The 19,467-nt window shown below is 37.7% G+C and overlaps 1 protein-coding gene across 1 annotated transcript; it reads left to right on the forward strand.

Annotated features, from left to right (window-relative positions):
* Positions 1-343: 343 nt before the first annotated feature.
* LOC127948411 (deoxynucleoside triphosphate triphosphohydrolase SAMHD1-like) lies at positions 344-19,003 on the forward strand. Its single transcript, XM_052544845.1, has 12 exons — positions 344-431; positions 1,014-1,108; positions 4,936-5,096; positions 5,321-5,436; positions 5,912-5,983; positions 6,181-6,212; positions 6,305-6,448; positions 6,529-6,629; positions 6,962-7,070; positions 18,303-18,394; positions 18,556-18,668; positions 18,852-19,003. The coding sequence occupies exons 1-12, from the start codon at positions 344-346 to the stop codon at positions 19,001-19,003; spliced, it is 1,275 nt and encodes a 424-aa protein (XP_052400805.1).
* Positions 19,004-19,467: the final 464 nt, after the last annotated feature.

Consider the following 19,467-nt stretch of genomic DNA (forward strand, 5'->3'; position numbering starts at 1 on the left):
TTACATTTATGCATGTTGCAGACACTTTTATCAAAGTGACTTGCAGTGGTTCCAAGCTAACATTATTTTTACCTAACGTGTTCCCTGGGAATTGAACCCACAGCCGTTTGCACTGAGATCACAATGCTCTACCACTGAGCCACAGGAACACACTAACACCATCATCTAAACAATGAAACCAGGCTGGTCTGAGACACACCCTCATAATGACAAGACTTTCCTGAACGTGTATTCCTGCGAGTAAGTTGAGCTGCTGGAGCTGTGAAATCTCTAAGCAGATAGACAGACCTTTATTGCTTCACCTGAGTTTCTTAAAACCCACAATTATAAAATAAAAGATAAGATGCCTCGAGCTGAACCAACCAGAAAAACTCTCTCCGATTACAGGAAAACTCTCCAGGATCTAAAAAATTCCTATGAAGCAAGTGAAGGTAAGGGAAGACAGATGAGTTGTGTGTGGATGTAAACGTAAGGTTCATTTGCGCAGAGAGTAATTTTCTGTTTTCAAAATAGGCTTCAAGGAATTAGATTACTGAAAAATTAAGCAACACATTATATCCAGTCTTTCAACTCCTGTCATCACATAACCTGTTCTGTAAAGACAGTAAACCCGATAGATTTATCAAGGTAGAAAGACAGCCTACTGTTTTGCAAGAGGAAAATCCACCCACAGGAACTACGTCAGAGAGACATAAACATAACATCATCTACTCGAATCCCTAAAACTAGTCACACTACTTTAATATCAATTCAGCATAAATATTGTATGGGACAATTTTATATATGTGTTATATTATATTAGTGAATATTAGTGGTATTATTAATGTATTATCCTGTACATATTATATATATATATAAACTTTGCTACGTGTACTGTGTAGCCGAGATTTACCATAGCAATTGCATTCAGCATATATATATATATATATATATATATATATATATATATATATATATATATATATATATATATATATATTATACTGAGGATTTAAAATGTTATGCCTTTTCAGAGCCTGAGAAACAACAGTTATGGGAGATTATCAAGGATGAATTGCAGGACATCCTGAAGAAATACTCTTTAAACTTCTCAAAAGAACAAATGAAGGTAAAAAAAAATAATAATAAAAAATATTATGATGATGGTATCATTTTATTCTCACTTCCATGCAGAAACATAACAGTCTATAGTTATGTTGTCAACAGTATTCATTTAGTAGATAATTATTTGTTATCTTTAAACTGAAATGGCAAGTCATCACATTATGTCAGTGTGAGGGGCATATTTAGTGATTTGGTGGCACCAGGCAAAATCTACACTGTAAAACCTCAATTCACAAAAGTTCACTTAACTCAAAAAAATAGTTGAAAATTTTAAGTCAAATTAACTTAAACATTTTTAAAAAAAAAAAAACTTTCAGTGATGCAGGTTGAGTGGACAAAATTAACTTCATTTATCCATTCTTCCAACTTTACATTTACTTACTCATCTGCACCTAGCCAGTTGCTAAGACACACAAGGTTATTCACATTTTCAGATGATAAAGAGAGACATTTTGCTGAAATGTGCGCTAAACATTTTATTCATGTTGCACAGCAGTGGGACATTTCAAATAAAGTCAGCACACTTAGCACAGATAGTGCAAGAAATATGATCGCTGCTGCAAAACATCTGCCTTTTGAACACGTCCCCTGTCGCGCGCAGTCTCCAGCGTTCTGTCATAGTATCTCTGCACAACAGAGCGTTTGACAACGTCCTGGCCAAATGCAGAAAGGTTGTGGGCCATTTTAAGCACAGTGCAGCGAGTGCTGCAGAATTAGAACAAAAACAAATTGAACTTGGACAAAAGAAGGAGTCGCTTATACAAGACATTGCAACCAGATGGAATTCGACTCTGGACATGATTTTCTGTTTTGCGCGCTAGCTCATCCCAAGCAGCCAGTAGCCTACTGATAAACATCTCACCCCTCCTGTGACCCATGGTTTGTGTTGTATTCGGTTGTTTTATTACAGTCTAGCTATGTGTATTGAAACGCAATGAGCAACGGACTTTCAAAATAAAAAGTACGTTAACGCACGATAAACTAATTGTCGGCGTTAATTAATTAATGCGTTAACGCGATAAAAACTCGTTAACTTGCCCAGCCCTAATATATATTTTAAAAAAATTTTTGAAATGATAAATGATCTGTGGGGTATTATATATATATATATATATATATATATATATATATATAAAATACCCCACAGATCATTTATCATTTCAAAAATTTTGAGTGAAAGCAGAAACATAACTTTTTTTCGTGCCTGTCTCTTTAAATGCAAATGAGCTACTGCTCCTCTGCCCTCTTTTCCAGAATAGAACAAAGGGTCCTCGCTGCAGCCTGTCATGATGACATTAGCTGGATCAGATCCTATATGTATTGGATGTTTGATGCATCTGTGCAGTATTGGACTTATCATGCATGCGCGAACTGGGACTGTCAGTGAAGCTAGTATTTAATGTAAATAGAGGGATATATGACATCACCCTGGAGGTGGATCGGCTGTTACCTCGACAAAAAGCTTATAGGATTCGCAAAAAAATAAGCTCTGTGTTCAACCATAGTTCATGAAACTTACACGTTTTGTCTATCAAGGTAATCTTCACAAAGTAAAATAACTTTGATAAATTTTGAAGCCTAAATAAAAGCACCAGAATTTAAAAGCTAAACTCAGGCTACAATTGATCTACAGCACCACGGGCGCTCGACTTCAGCGTCACCACCTCCACGCTTCGCACAATGTTTTCTAACTTATTTTTAATTTGTTCACTGAAAAGGATTTACTCTGTATATGAATTTTAATTCACATTACATGAACCTTTCATATAAATTGGAATAAATACAAAACTAGATCCAAACTAAAACTGAAATGAGACATTAATAATAAACAGTATAGTGAATAAATAAAATTATCATAACTAGAGTGAGTGAGTTTTTGGATATGGTCAGATTAAACTTATTTTAGTGAATAAAGTACCACATTTCATCTTTGTTAGGCTAGGTAAGTTACACAAAATATAATTTTATCCTTGCTTTTACACAGCAAAATAAATCTGAGAGAAATTAACTCTGATGGGAGTACATGTGAGACCACACTCAAATTAAAATCTGACTTTAAAATTTTAGGGGTCAAGAGCCCAACTATAGCAAACACTGACCACTATAATGGTGACATAAAATAGTGATTTTCATCTTTGTTGATTCTGCATGTTAACATCAGGTCCCGTCAATAATGGTCAATCATCACTCAATTAATCACTTAATTATCTCATTAACTTTAACTCAGCTTCAGTGTTAATTTAACACTCCTATTTTAGACCTTTCACACTCTTGAGTGTGGTCTCACATGAACTCCCAGCAGAGTTAATTTCACTCTGGATTTTTTGCTGTGTAGGAAATCATCAATCTATGCTTTCTAACAGCTTCATGTGGACGTAAACATTAAAATTTAATGTGGCTTTAAGTGCTATACATAGTTAAGGTTACTTTCACCATGACTAAGCCATTAAATGTGGTGTTTACATGGAAAATTATTAGTATGAGTTTAACTTACAAAGCCAGAGTCTCCGCATCAGTAGGAAAGTGATAAAACAAGCATCTTCTATCTGAAGACTTGTGTTCCATTACAGGACAAAAAAACAAACAAAAAAAAAACAAACATTGTCGACCAACAATATAAAATACTGGAAAAAATAAATTAGTTATACTACAATTAATTGTATTACAAATTATACTACTACTGGAAAACACTGCAAATTGATCAACTGTTTGGCGTGATGACATTAATGCCCCTGACAGTGCCCACAGTCCCATTTAGCAACTTGCTAGCAACCATCTTTTAAAGAAACACAACAATTAAAAAAAGTCACGAGTGTTGTGTAAGCAGTCTGTTTTATGTCGTATAATAAAATGTGAAAGTATCTTATTTTAGGAATTTAGCCAAAAAAAAAAAAAAAAAAAACATTTAAAAAGGTCTATTTTAACTAAATATAAATTGGTTATGTAAATACTTAATTTAGGAAAGGAAATTATACATTAGGCCCTTGGCTTTTTTGGGCTCAAGGGGGTCACCTGTTTTTGCCTAATGGGTAAGTCCGCCTTTGGTCAGTGTGTTAAAAGTTTCCTCAATTTGTGTACATAAAGAGGAATCATTTCAATGGGAGGAACTATTTGTGAAGAAAGTTTTGCTCCAACAACAAAACAAACACTTATAAATGAACTCAGAGCAGAGCAGGGGGCTGCACTGGGATTGGGATCCTGGATTAAAATCTTGTGGCAATGGGCAGGGATCCCGCCTTCAAAGATTTTGCGTATTACAAGAATAATGGAGTTAAACAAATTACGGTTTTCTACAGTAGTGGGTGTATGTGTTTGGTCATATGCTTTTTATTGAAATAAAAATAATTGAGTTAAATTTGGAAACGTTCACTACAGTTATAAACTGAAAGCCTCCGCTCTGCTCCATACAGGAGTTGACTGACAAAACCATGCTGAAGGATTTGCTGCTCAACAGATCCTGAGCTCATTGACAAACTCATTGACAAATATTTGATTTTGTAAGATGTGCTCCCTTTACGCAGAGTGAGCATGATTACAAAATTAAGAGTGAAAATTGATCAGCAAGCTCTTATTCAAAAGCAATTTCAAAAGCGGAATACGCGTGTTGTAGAAGCAGGATTAAAAAAAAAAACTGACTAGAGCAGATTTCTGTTTCTGAATGAACCAGATCAGCCAATGAATCATTGGAAATCAGTTGAGCGAATGATTCAATGACTCACTCATAAACCCAGCTAACAGGGAATATCCTCAGAACTTCGTACATTGAGTCACAAATTCATTTTAGTGAGATAAACCAGGGATTTATTTTTCTTTTCTTTTTTTTTCCTGTAGATCTTCAATGACCCCATTCATGGACACATGGAGCTGCACCCCCTGCTGGTGAAGATCATTGACACTCCTCAGTTTCAGAGACTCAGACACATCAAACAGCTGGGAGGAACATATCTGGTGTATCCGGGTGCTTCTCACAATCGCTTTGAACACTCGCTTGGGTGAGACTGAATTAATAATACCATATTCAAAATAAAAAAATTAAATAATAATAATAAAAAAAGGTAAGGCATGCTCTTCCATGTGATGAATAACAGTCACATGACATGCAAGCAAAAAAAAAGAACATTATTAATCTTTTTGTAAGATTCGGTGCTTTCGATTTTGTTAAGGTAAAGTCACGCGGGTGTGTGTGTGTGTGTGTGTGTGTGTGTTTGTGTTTTAGTGTGGCACATTTAGCAGGACGTCTGGTAAAAGTTCTTCACAACAATCAGCCAGAGCTCAAAATTACCAAACAGGATTTCCTGTGTGTTCAGATCGCTGGTCTGTGTCACGACTTGGGTGAGTAGTGCTAATACTTATTTATGAACTATTTATACTGGAATCTTCATCTCTTGTTATTTTTAACATTTTGTTATTTTCTCCAAAATTTTTGTTCCAAAGTTAATAAATACTAAGAATACATTTAATTTAATACTATTTTTGTATTTGTAATGGTGTCCATTTCACCCAAACCTTCGTAAACTTCAGCAGAGATTTATGTTGACCTTAGCTACACAGTACAGTAATAAGTACAGTAGTAGTTATTACTGATAGTTTTGTGATATTTGAAACAAAAGGGACACAGAGTTTAGTGGCCCAAAACTAGAATCCCGTTTAAGTGTATAAATTAGAAAAACAAGAAGATACTGCAAGTTTCAAACGGTGATTATCACTTTTAGAGATCATGTGCAAAATGGACATAAAGACACATAAGACAGAAAAAGAGACATAAGACTGCAAAACATGCATTTTCTTTTCTTTTTCTTTTTTTTAGGTCATGGTCCGTTTTCTCATGTATTTGATGGTCTGGTTATTCCAGGAGCCAAAAAAATAAAAAAATTAAGAGGTAAGCAGCAGTGTGACATGACATCTAATCAGAAGAATCTGTGGACAAGTTTCCTCTCAAATCATTGTTACATTTTGACATGTAGAACTACTGTAAATGTATGCCTTGTAAATATTACTGGAAAAGTTTGTAATAAACTTAAATCAAATATAATGTACAATATGACTTTCAACCTGAGAGCTGCTTCTTTTTCTTAGGGCTGCATGATGACATCCCTGAAAACTGGAAGGTAAGCGCAAACACACTGCTCATGCAGCCAAAGCAACTGGTTGTGTATTACATGTATTCATGATGACATCTATGTTTCTGTATTTACTGCAGCATGAGCAGATGTCAGTCCAGATGTTCGATGACATTGTGAGGAGTCTGAAGGCTGAGAATGAAGATGTGATGAAAGAACATGGACTGGATGATAGAGACATCACCTTCATTAAAGAGTTAATCGAAGGGGCAAAAACCTCAGAGGTACAGACTGATACTCTTTATGGTGTGTTAATAAAATTGACAGTTCAGTAGAATGAAGTCTGAACCGCTCTTCTGTTCAGTGGAGATACGAGGGCAGAGATGAAGACAAATCCTTCCTGTATGAGATTGTAGCAAATAAACAGAATGGCATCGATGTGGACAAATGGGACTATTTTGCACGGTAAATATTAGAATTTTGCACAGATGCAAGGGCTGTTGATGTCATGTGACTAATGTCTCTGGATCTGTAGGTAAATGGCAATACTGTTTGGCTGAATCACTAATGATTATTCTGAGATGTGACGTCACAAATGCCAGACAAATATAAAACCATTACTCACTTTAAGAGCCTAAAAAAAACTGAGAAAATATCTACTATGGTGTTATCATTTTAGTAATGTACATATTCACAGCTGTACTTTAACCATGTCTTACCTTATTACAAGCTGTGATAAAGATGATCCTATTATTTATGCTTCCACTGTGTTTTCATATTGAATACTTATTTGACAGAGACTGTCATCACCTGGGCATTCGAAACAGTTTTGACCATCAACGTCTGCTGAAATTTGCACGAGTCTGTGAAGTGAACAAAAGAAATCACATCTGCTTCAGAGACAAGGTGCCTCATACAATCATCACACATTATTTCAAACCAAACACACCCACTCTGTGTATGGCATATAATGGTAGGGCTGCACGATTATGACAAAAATCATATTTGTTGATAATTCCCTTGAAATAGTAATTGTGGTTATCGATTACAATTATCACAATTTACATTGAATGATGCAACTGCATGACATAATTTTACATGAAAATAAACAATGAAAACACTCTAACTGAAAAACTTTTAGTGCTATAGTATTAAGCCTAAAATGTCAACTATAAATCTAATTGGTTTCTTCTTAAAATTATAAAAAATAAAAATATTGTAATATTATAGTGGTATTCTAATGTTACACTAAAATTAAATTGTAAATAATGGGAAAAACCCTTAAGATAACATGTAGAAAGAAAAAAAAATGCATCTTAAGCAGAAAAACATTAAGTGTACTTTGAAAGATTAATTGCCGCTTTGACCGATTAATTGCCGATTAAGTACTAACCTGATTCCAAAAAAGTTGGGACACTGTAGAATTTGTGAGTAAAAACAGAATGGAATAATTTACAAATCTCATAAATTTATATTTTATTCACAATATAATATAGATAACATATCAAATGTTGAAAGTGAGACATTTAGAAATGTCATGCCAAATATTGGCTCATTTTGGTTTACATGAGAGCTACACATTCCAAAAAAGTTGGGATGAGGCCATGTTTACCACTGTGTGGCATCCCCTCTTCTTTTTATAACAGTCTGCAAACGTCTGTGGACCGAGAAGACAAGTTGCTCCAGTTTAGGAATAGGAATGTTGTCCCATTCTGGTCTAATACAGGCTTCTAGTTCCTCATCTGCCTTAGTTCTTCTTTGTCACATCTTCCTCTTCATGATGTGCTAATTTTTTTTCTATGGGTGAAAGATCTGGACTGCAGGCTGGTCATTTCAGTTCCTGGATCCTTCTTCTACGCAGCCATCATGTTGTAATTGATGCAGTATGTCTGGCATTGTCTGGCATTGTCATGTTGGAAAATGTAAGGTCTTCCCTTAGAGGGACGATGTCTGTATGGGAGCATATGTGGATCTAGAACTTGGATATACCTTTCAGCATTGATGGTGCCTTTCCAGATGTGTAAGCTGCCCATGCTACACACACTCATGCAACCCCATACCATCAGAGATGCAGGCTTCTGAACTGAGCGCTGATAACAACTTGGGTTGTCCTTGTCCTCTTTAGTCCGGATGACATGGTGTCCCAGTATTCCAAAAATAACTTCAAATTTTGATTCGTCTGACTGCAGAACAGTTTTCCACTTTGCCACAGTCCATTTTAAATATGTTACGTGAAAGATAATCAGATGAAAGTTGACAGTACCCTCCCCCATAGGAACGCCTACTGGCGTTCACAGACTATCCTACCTGTCGATTGTAATCATTGATAAGGGAGTGATCCAGGATGTCCCTAGCAAGTACCCATCTTCTCTCCTCCAGACCGTAACCTTCTCAGTCCACCAAGTACTTGAATCCACGTCCCCTCCATCTCGAGTACGGAATATGGTTCACCGAATATGTCGGTTCCTTGTGTGAATGAAACATGGGTTTAATCTTTGATACATGGAAGGCGAGATGAATCTTCCTGTACGTTGGAAGAAGTTTGAGTAGGACAGAAAAAAAGGCCAATACATTTTGGAGCTAACTTGTTAGATATGGAGCAGAACCGAATGGTTTTGGTAGAAAGCCACACTTTTTGACCCACAGCTTATATGGGAGGCTTCGACCGGTGGCGATCGGTCTGGGCCTTGGTGTGCTCCCCCACCTTAAGAAGAGTCTCACAGGCTCTACTCCAAGTGTGGCGGCACCTCTGGATGAAGGCATGGGCAGAGAGGAACCCGAAATCAGATTTCAGACTGGAAAAAATAGGTGGCTGGTAACTTAACCCTTTCGAGTCGATTAACGCATATATGCGTTTTGAGTCATTTTCTCCTGATAACCCCGAAAAGAACTTAAATTACACTTTCAGTTTTAATCGTACAGATAAGAGCAATACATCAATCGAATCTGTAAAGGGTCTAGTTTTTTTGGATACAGACATAATAACAAAAAACCTTTGTGCACTTATAAAATAAAGATAACAAACAAGGTGCGCTGTCTACAGTCTTTGTCTCCGCTGATCGTCATGTACAAACATTTCATTAAAATGAACTGTAACTCCGTGAATACTCAAAGAAGAGACATGAGAGAGATTTCTATAGAAAGCCTGGAATGTCTACTTTTAAACTAAACAAGTGCTGCCGAAAACAAATATTCTGAGATAAAGTAATCCATATGAAAACAACGCAATGTCTGTTTTTCATATCTCAGCTCATTATATCTAATGTGACCACGCCCCCGCGCTGAACGTGCTATTCAGATTCAAACTGAAGCGCGCGGCTTGAATACGCCCACACAGAAGAAAAGGCATTGACACTGTTCTTCAAGTTTTTATTTTATTTTACTGTTTGCTTCGCGATGAGAGGACTAAGACATAATTCACCCCAAAAAGATGTGGTGTGGCTGAGGATTTGAGAAATGGATTTCCTCAGAAAAAAGAATGAAGCACTTTATTCAGCAGAGATCATAAACATCAGTAAGTCTCTTTTTATTTATTTGTACTAGTTTTCACATAACGTGTAAACATTTTACTAGTTAGACTTTTTCCAAAGACTTTTTCCAAACTATAATTCCTGACTAAACGTATAATCAAGTGAAACATTATGAAGTTTCAATAATAATATACAATACTATACCATTCAAAAGCTTGATGTAAATAATATAAATGTGACAAATATAGATAACTCTAACAAATGTAAAAACAATGCAGTTCTTTCGATTTATTCCCCCTAAAAAAACCTGAAAAATATTCTCAGCTCTTTTCAACATTAATAATAATAATAATAATGATGATGGTAATAAATGGGGTTTATTTGGTAGAAAATAAGATTGTTAAAAGGATTTCTGAAGGATTGTGTGACTGAAGTAAGGATGCCAAAAAAATTGTTTGAAAGTCAGCTTTGATTGTTCCTAATAAACTGTTTAACTGCTCCCCCAAGTGAATATTAAATTATGTTGTGGGATAATTAAATATATTCTTAATAAACTACAAACATAAAATTATAAACTTTTATTTTGTTCTCACATTCTTTCTTGTAAGTCCTCCCTCACAGTGGCACAGTTTAATGGGAGGCTCTTTATGCAGCTCATTATGCAGGCCTTTGTCTTCTCAGGTGTAAATCACAATGATATTCATGATAGTTGACGCCTACTCGCATATGACTTTTACCAACAAAAAGTGTTTTAGAAAATTTTAATCAATACATTGTTTTCTGTGAATGAGTAAACAAGATGATTTTCACATCATTCAGAAAGAAAAATTCTTGGCTACAAGCTCCAGTTCTCAACTTTTCCGGCAACCAATTTTATGTATGTGTTTTATTGCCTTATTCAAGTGATTTAACATTTTTAGTTTTTCACTAACCATGCATAACATTTTTTTTCTCAAAAATGCAATCATGTACATGCATGCCTTTCACATATTATTATAGCCCAGTTTGTGCTGATTACAGTGATATTAGACTTTACCCATTTAGATATTTATTAGAAACTGAAAAAAGCACAAATGTCAGGGCATGACAAAACTTCTCAAGGCCCCAAAAATACCCTTAGACTCCAGAGGGTTAAGCTACATTCAAACGAAGAAAGGCCTGTGGATGACACTGGTAACGAGTCATGAGCATACTCAACCATAGAGAGTTGCTGACTCCAAGAGGAAGGATTCTTGGATATCAAACATTGCAACACTCTCTCCAAATCTTGGTTGGCTCTCTCGGTTTGGCCATTGCTTTGGGGATGGAACCCCGAAGATAGACTGACAGTCGTACAGTAACTTACGAAACTCCTGCCAAAATTTGGACACAAATTGGGGTCCTCTGTCGGAAATCATGTCCATCGGGAGGGCATATAGCTGAAAGACGTGATGTACGACAGTTACCGCTGTGACCTTGGCAGATGGTAATTTGGGAAAGGGAATAACATGAGCCGCCTTCGAGCACCGGTCCACTGCTGTCAAAACTACCATTTTCCCCTGTGAGGGTGGGAGGGTGGTAATGAAATCTAGAGCATTGTGGGACCAAGGTCTCAAAGGGACTGACAGCGGTTGGAGTTGCCTATCTGGGGGTCGATTGGAAGTCTTACCAATGGCACAAACCGAACAAGCCAAAACAAAATTATGAATGTAATGAGCCATCAACAGCCACCAGAATCGTTGCTTGACAAAAAAACTGGTGTCATTAACTCCTGGATGACACACAACGTTGGAACAATCCCCACACTGAATGACGTTGGAGCTTAACCCCTCCGGCACAAATTTTCTATGCGGTGGACAATAGGTCGGAGGCGTTACCACTTCTGCCGTTCTGACCCTCGATTCAATCACCCATGTCAGAGTGGAGACCACTAATATCTCTGGTAAAATACACTCGGGAGTAGACGGGCATTCAGAAGGATCAAAAATATGTGACAAAAATCGGTTTGACATTTTTGGAATCCGGGGTGTATGAAAGAGAAAAATGTAATCGTCCAAAAAAAAGTGCCCACCGAGCCTGCCAGTTAAGTCTTTTAGCAGACCTGATATATTCCAGTTTCTTATGGTCAGTCCAACTGATAAAAGGTACCTCCGACCCTTCTAACCAATGACAGCATTCTTCCAACACTAATTTGACTGCCAACTACTCTTTGTTCCCAATATCAAAATTACGTTTGGCGGGTGATAAACAATGGGGAAAAATGCACAGGGATGCATCTTGTCGTCTGTGGAAGGACGTTGAGATAGAACTGCACCTACCCCCACCTCTGATGCATCGACCTCCACCATGAAGTGATGTGAAGGATCAGGGGCTATGAGAATAGCGAATACAGCCTCAGCTGTATCAGACAACCTGAATGTCATTCTGGGGGAGGTCAAGGCAGTCAGAGGAACGGCTAGTTGGCTGAAATTGTGCATGAAACTCCAATAAAAATTGGCAAACCCCAGAAACCTCTGTAGGACCTTATGGGAATCTGGACTTGGCCAATCTACCACAGCCTTAACCATGTCAGGATCCATATGTACTCCCTCAGACGAGATGATGTATCCTATAAAAGAAACAGACTGTGCATGAAAATTGCATTTCTCCACCTTGACAAAAAAACTATTCTCTAGCAGCCTCTGAAGCACTCTTCTGACATGCTGAATGTGTTCCTGGAAAGAAGATGAAAAAATCTATATGTCATCCAGGTAGACATATATGAATTGATCTACCATGTCTCTAAACACGTCATTCATGAGCAGAGATGTATAGTAACGAAGTAGAACTACTTCACTACTGTACTTAAGTACTAAAAGGCGGTATCTGTACTTTACTAGAGTATTATTTTTTTCTCCTACTTCCACTTTTACTTCGGTACATATTTTCGCTGAGTTTAATACTTTTACTCCGATATTTTTTTTATGTGCTGCATCGTTACTCGTTACAATTATAATAATGTTACGAATCATTCCATTACAAACCACTGCCAGAACTGTAGATGACATGTTTGATGAAGCTGGCACATCATTGAGCGAATCAAGCGAGACTGCGCATGCTGACTGAACTGCTGTGAAGAGAGAGATGAACACCGAGCCGAGCCAGATAATGACTCGTTCACGAGTCAAGAACCGGTTGCACCGGTTGAAGAAAACAGTTCACCGATTCTTTTGCGCTCGATGCAATGGCGTCATTGGCGTTGACTGCACATGGGCTCATAACATTAACACAGAATCAGTTCAGAATCAGTTCGGTTCCAGACGCTCTGTGTGTCGGTTTGCTTCACGCTAAATCACACATGCGCAGTATCATCAGCTCCTCGGTTCACAAATCGGACAGAAACGGTTCTTGACTCGTGAACGAGTCATTATCTGGCTCGGCTCGGTGTTCATCTTCAGTTCTCTCTTCACATCAGTTCAGTCAGTGTACTGTTTGAGTCAATGAATTACTCCGGGATATTGGTTTGTTTTAACTCAGAGGGAGTGTCAGACACATTAAACAAGTTAACAGCTTAATTCATCTGTGGATTAATGCGTATTGGAGACGCGAACTGTTTAAAACGATTCAGTTCGATTTGGTGGACTGTTTCAAAAAGATCCTGTTAAATCGAATGATTCGTTCGCGAACCAGATATCACAAACTGCTTTGTTTTTAACTGTCTTACAACAGACACGGAAAAGAAGACAATGCTGAATAAAGTCGTAGTTTTTGCTATTTTTGGAGCAAAATGTATTTTCGATGCTTCAAAAAATTCTAAATGACCCTTTGATGTCTTAAGGGTTTGAAACAACATGAGGGTAAGTTATTAATGACATCATTTTGCAAATTGGGCTAACTAACCCTAGTAACCATTTTTTGTTTACAAGAAGTTACAGTCAAATGAATTGTGATTGTCCTTTAGGTTAATCATTTGAAATAGTAAAAACAATATGTTCAAACTTTTGACTACTTTCTTTAATAGCTACATAACACAATACTTCTACTTTTACTTTCAGTACTTGAGTAGTAAATTTTAAAATAGACTACTTGCAATACTTAAGTACAAAAAATGTTGAATACTTTAGTACTTCTACTTAAGTGTGGTGCTTAAAGAGCACTTCTACTTCTACTCAAGTCACTTTTTTGATAGAGCACTTGTACTTTTACTCAAGTATGGGTCTCTAGTACTTTATACATCTCTGTTCATGAGTGCCTGGAAAACTGCTGGGGAATTGGAAAGGCCGAACGGCATAACCAAATATTAAAAATGCCCTCTGGGGGTGTTAAAAGCGGTTTTCCATTCATCCCCCTTTCCGAATGTGAACCAAATGATAAGCATTACGGAAATCCAATTTAATGAAAACGGATGCTCCCTGCAACCTCTCGAAAGCTGAATACATCAACAGCAAAGGATAGGTATGCTTTAACGTGATGTTGTCCAGTCCTAGTTAATCAATACAAAGCCACAAGGAACCATCCTTCTTCCCCACAAAAAAAGAACCCCGCCAGATAGGCAACTCCAACCGCATAACTCGTTACCAGTGTCATCCACAGGCCTTTCTTCGTTTGAATGTAGCTTAACCCTCTGGAGTCTAAGGGTATTTTTGGGGCCTTGAGAAGTTTTGTCATGCCCTGACATTTGTGCTTTTTTCAGTTTCTTATAAATATGTAAATGGGTAAAGTCTAATCTCACTGTAATCAACACAAACTGGGCTATAATAATATGTGAAATGCATGCATGTACATGATTGTATTTTTGAGAAACAAAATGTTATGCGTGGTTAGTGAAAAACTAAAAATGTTAAATCACTTGAATAAGGCCATAAAACACATAAAGAACAATGGTTCCCGGGATTTTTGAGAACTGGAGCTTGTAGCCTAGAATTTTTCTTTCTAAATTATGTGAAAATCATCTTGTTTACTCACTTACAGAAAACAATATATTGATTTAAATTTTCTAAGACACTTTTTGTTGGTAAAAGTCATATGTGAGTAGGAGTCAACTATCATGAATATCATTGTGATTTACACCTGAGGAGACAAAGGCCTGCATAATGAGCTGGATAATGAGCATCTCATTCAGCTGTGCCACTGAGTGAGGAGTTACACGAAAGAATGTGAGGACAAAATAAATCTATATAATTTTATGTTTGTAGTTTATTAAGAATATATTTAATTATCCCACAACATAATTTAATATCCACTTGGGGGAGCAGTTAAACAGTTTATTAGGAACAATCAAAACTGACTTTTTTTTGGCATCCTTACTCCAGTCACACAATCCTTCAGAAATCCTTTTAACAATCTTATTTTCTACCAAAAAAAAAAAAAAAAAAACATTTATTATTATTATCATAATCATTATTATTATTATTAATGTTGAAAAGAGCTGAGAATATTTTTCAGGTTTTTTAGGGGGGATAAATTGAAAGAACTGCATTGTTTTTACATTTTTTAACGTTATCTCTATTTTTTACATTTATATTATTTACATCAAGCTTGAATGAATGGTGTAGTATTGTATATTGTTATTGAAACTTCATAATGTTTCACTTGATTATACATTTAGTCAGGAATTATAGTTTGGAAAAAGTATTTGGAAAAAGTCTAACTAGTAAAATGTTTACACCTTATGTGAAAACTAGTACAAGTATATAAATAAATAAAAAGAGACATACTCATGTTTATGATCTCTGCTGAATAAAGTGCTTCATTCTTTTTTTCTGAGGAAATCCATTTCTCAAATCCTCAACCACATCACATCTTTTTGGGGTGAATTATGTCTTATTCCTCTCATCATGAAGCAAACAGTAAAATAAAAAAAAACTTGAAGAACAGTCTCGCTGCTTTTTCTTCTGTGTGGGTGTATTCACCCACTTCAGTTTGAATCTGAATAGCGCGTTCAGCGTGGGGGCGTGGTCACATTAGATATAATGAAGGGAGACATGAAAAACAGACATCGCGTTGTTTTCATACGGATTACTTTATCACAGAATATATGTTTTCTGTGACATTTGTTTAGTTTAAAAGTAGACATGTCAGGCTTTCTATAGATATATCTCTCATGTCTCTTCGTTGAGTATTCACAGAGTTACAGTTCGTTTTAATGATGTGTTTGTAAATGAAGATCAGCGCAGACAAAGGCTGCAGACAGCACACTTTGTTTGTTATCTTTATTTTATAAGTGCACAAAGTTCTGTTGTTATTATGTCTGTATCCAAAACAAAAGTAGACCCTTTACAGATTTGATGGATGTATTGCTCTTATCTGTACGATTAAAACTGAAAGTGTAATTTAAGTTCTTTTCGGGGTTATCAGGAGAAAATGACTCAAAACGCGTATCCGCGTTAATCGTCTTCAAAGGGTTAAGTGCTGGTGCCAATCCACCCTGGGGTTGTGTTGAGTAAGCCAGGGGTGACCGAGAACTATGGGTGCCAGAGGGGAGTCCATGAGGAAAACCGTGATGGTCTCAGTGTGGTTGCCTGATGTGGTAAGGGTTATTGGACAGGTAGTAAGGGAGATACTGGGGAGTTTCTGTCCACTAACAGAGACCTGTCTGGTGAGTGGTGTGATGGGGAGGCGGAATTTCTGGGCAAAGTGAGTGTACATGAAATTAACCTTGGCTCTGGAGTCCAGTAAAGCTTGGCAGGTGTGAGTGTGATTGGCCCATCTCAGTCTTACCGGAAGAAGAATGGATTGTGAGGACTTCTCGGCCCAGATCCCACCCGATAGTAGCCTATTCAATACTATCGGGCCTGCTCTTTTACTGGACACGAATGTAGGAAATGGCCCGTTCCTCCACAGTATAGACAAAGTCTTCCGGGTCTCCCTACGTCCATGGGCTCAGGATCAGCGGCGGGACCGACCGTGTCTCCCTCGCTGGTTGTTTGGCCTTCAGCGCCTCCGGATCTGCGGTTAGGATGAGTGCACTGCTCAAGGCGGTTGGGACTAGGATATACATGCAACACCAGGTTGACAAGTCTGTTGAGACTCTGGGGGAGGTCCAAGATGTATATTTCCCTTTGGATACGGTCAACCAACCCATGCAAGAACATATCCTACTGCACCTCTTCGTTCCATCTGCACTCTGCCGCCAACGTCCTGAACTCGATGGAGTAGTCAGCTACCATATGATCACCTTGTCTTAGATATGCAAGGAGTCTGGCAGCATCCTTGCCTGTTACCGCACAGTCGAAGACCCTCTTTATCTCGGTGGTGAGTGCCTGGAACAAGGTGCAGCTTGGGTCCTTGGTTTCCCACACCGCCGTCCCCCATAGCGCCGCCTGACCAGTGAGAAGGGTGAGTACAAACACCACCTTGGACTCTTCTCTCTCAAAGGTCCTGGGATGTAGGGAAAAGTCCATAGAACATTGCGTGAGAAAGGTTCTGCAAAAATCGGGCTCACCAGCATAGCTCTGATGAATGGGCAGGCACGGTTCAGGTTGGTTACTCGGGTCCAATGGTATGGGGGGCACAGTCGGATTACTCAGGAGTTGGAACTTTTGGGAGAGCTCGGACACCTGCGTTTAAAGCGCTTGCACAGCGTGCCCCGTGGTGGAGATACTCTCCTGCTGCTGATCCATACAAGCAATACTGTGGTTGATGAACTCAGTGAAGTGGAACTTGCTGCATCCATAATGATGGTAAGATCGTTCTGTTATGTGAAACATAAGCGGATGAAAGTCGCAAGTAAAATGACTCTTTATTGAGATTACAGCAAAGGTCTTCCTGTTGCAACCAGCAGGAGAGTGGTGGCACAGGGACTTCAATGGGCAATCCAGTTGAGATGAGTGATGACAGTGAAGAATTCCCCGGAGTGGTGAGTGATGAGTCAGGTGTAGAATCCACAATGAGACTGGAAAAGGTACAGCTTGACACAACAAACTCAAACTCAACAAAGATCTAAGATGATACAAAAGACAAGGCATTAAATGGGCTGGGGAAATTACATGCAGCTGCTACTGATCACTGATCATCAGAGGTAATGCCCAAATAAAACAATCAGCGTAACGAGACGCCCACACACACACAAACACACAAGACTAGGATGAGACAGCGGCTACCTTGACAAAATAAGCATAGGCCCAGAGAAAATGGCTGCGCTTCTGGATCATGTTTAGATATGGTTTCTTTTTTGACCTATAGAGTTATAGCGGGCAATGGCGAATGGCACGGTGGATTTTTATCACCGACAATGTTTTCTGGCCTTGACCCTTACGCACAGAGATTGTTCCAAATTCTCTGAATCTTTGGATGATATTATTTACTGTAGATGATGATAACTTTACACTATTTTACATTTTCTCTGAGAAACTCCTTTCTAATATTGCTCAACTATTTTTCTCCGCAGCATTGAGGGAATTGTAATTGCGATTAGAAATTTGATTAATTGTCCAGCCCTAGCAGAAGCTCTATTAATATATACAGAATATGTTATAGTTATATATCATGTCAGACATACTAATATGACTTTCAAATGAAGACTTTAAATTAAAGTATGTTTAAGTTAATTACATATCCTCCTGCTTTTCTAAACCTGTGATACCATGTTTCTATTGTTTCTGTCCATGCCATGAGTCAGTGAGCTCCAGAATAACCCTTGAGGCCCTTGAGAATTTCTTTGTATAGACAAAAAACATTTCTCACACTATGATGTTTGTGTGTCTAACAGGAGGCTGATAATGTTTATGACATGTTTCGCACTCGATACACTCTCCATCGCCAGGCCTATCAGCACAAAATCTGCAACATCATTGAAGACATGTGAGTTTCTCTGTCTGGACAGTGGTGATATCTGTGCTTCTGATTTAAAAATCTTGCATTTCTAATATTTTCTTTCCAGGATATTACACAAATTAGGTAACTGACTGCACACCTTATACATGTTTGAAACACTAACTCAGATGTATTTTTTTCTGTGTTAGGTTTGCAGAAGCACTTGTTCAAGCTGATCGTGATCTTCATGAAGGAAAACCTGAAGATATGCTGAAGATTTCTGAAGCCATAAAGACAGCAGAGGACTACAGCAAACTCACAGGTCAGCAAAAACACAAAACACACACAACTATATTTAAATTAAAGAAGTAATATGTGCCCTATTATACCAAGATAAACACATTTCCTCTATTAAAGACTTGTGGTAATGTGTCTCAGGACATAACATACAGGAAATAACAAATTTTTATTGATGATAATAATGACTCTTCTGTTCTTTTATCAGATGAGATCTTTGAGCAGATATCGTCCTCCACTTCTGATAATCTGAAGAAATCCAGAGACATCTTGAACAAGATCATCAGAAGAAAACTGCCAAAGTTTGTTGGAGAAGCTCGTCTGACTGAGAACAGCATGTCAAAGGTTAGACAGAAGTGAAAAGCACACTGGCTTACACTTTGATTAACCCTGTAGAACTGACAAGTCCTCTCGAATCTGAAATTTCAGGAAGAGCTGATGAAAACATGGAAAACAGCATTAGAGCAGTACAGACCTATAGACCTGACTGTTTCTCTGAACGCTGAAGATTTACCAGTTTATGTAAGTTATGTTTCAAACAATTCACATCTGCCTTCATATCTTCACAAACTAGCTATTTCATCTCTTTTTACTCAGGTGGTTGATCTGGATCATGGAATGAAGGACAAAAACCCCATTGAAAAGGTCTTTTTCTACAGCAAGAGGAAACCCAACGAAGCCTCTCCCATTAAAGATTATCAGGTACTTGACACTTAACTGTTTTATTTCAGAATATTTAAGGGTGCAGTAGGAGATTTCAGAAAATGCTAACTTTAACCTGATAGCACTAAAATCCATCATCACACCCTCCCTGCAATCGCTGC

This window comes from Carassius gibelio, chromosome B1 (assembly GCF_023724105.1).
Source record: "Carassius gibelio isolate Cgi1373 ecotype wild population from Czech Republic chromosome B1, carGib1.2-hapl.c, whole genome shotgun sequence".
NCBI classification, from domain to species: domain Eukaryota; kingdom Metazoa; phylum Chordata; class Actinopteri; order Cypriniformes; family Cyprinidae; genus Carassius; species Carassius gibelio.

Excerpts from the sequence above, each read along its gene's own strand:
- LOC127948411 (XM_052544845.1), top strand. The coding sequence starts at position 344 with ATGCCTCGAGCTGAACCAACCAGAAAAACTCTCTCCGATTACAGGAAA. Across the intron at positions 6,213-6,304 it reads ACATCCCTGAAAACTGGAAG|CATGAGCAGATGTCAGTCCA; the intron begins GTAAGCGCAAAC and ends TATTTACTGCAG. Across the intron at positions 6,630-6,961 it reads AAATGGGACTATTTTGCACG|AGACTGTCATCACCTGGGCA; the intron begins GTAAATATTAGA and ends CTTATTTGACAG.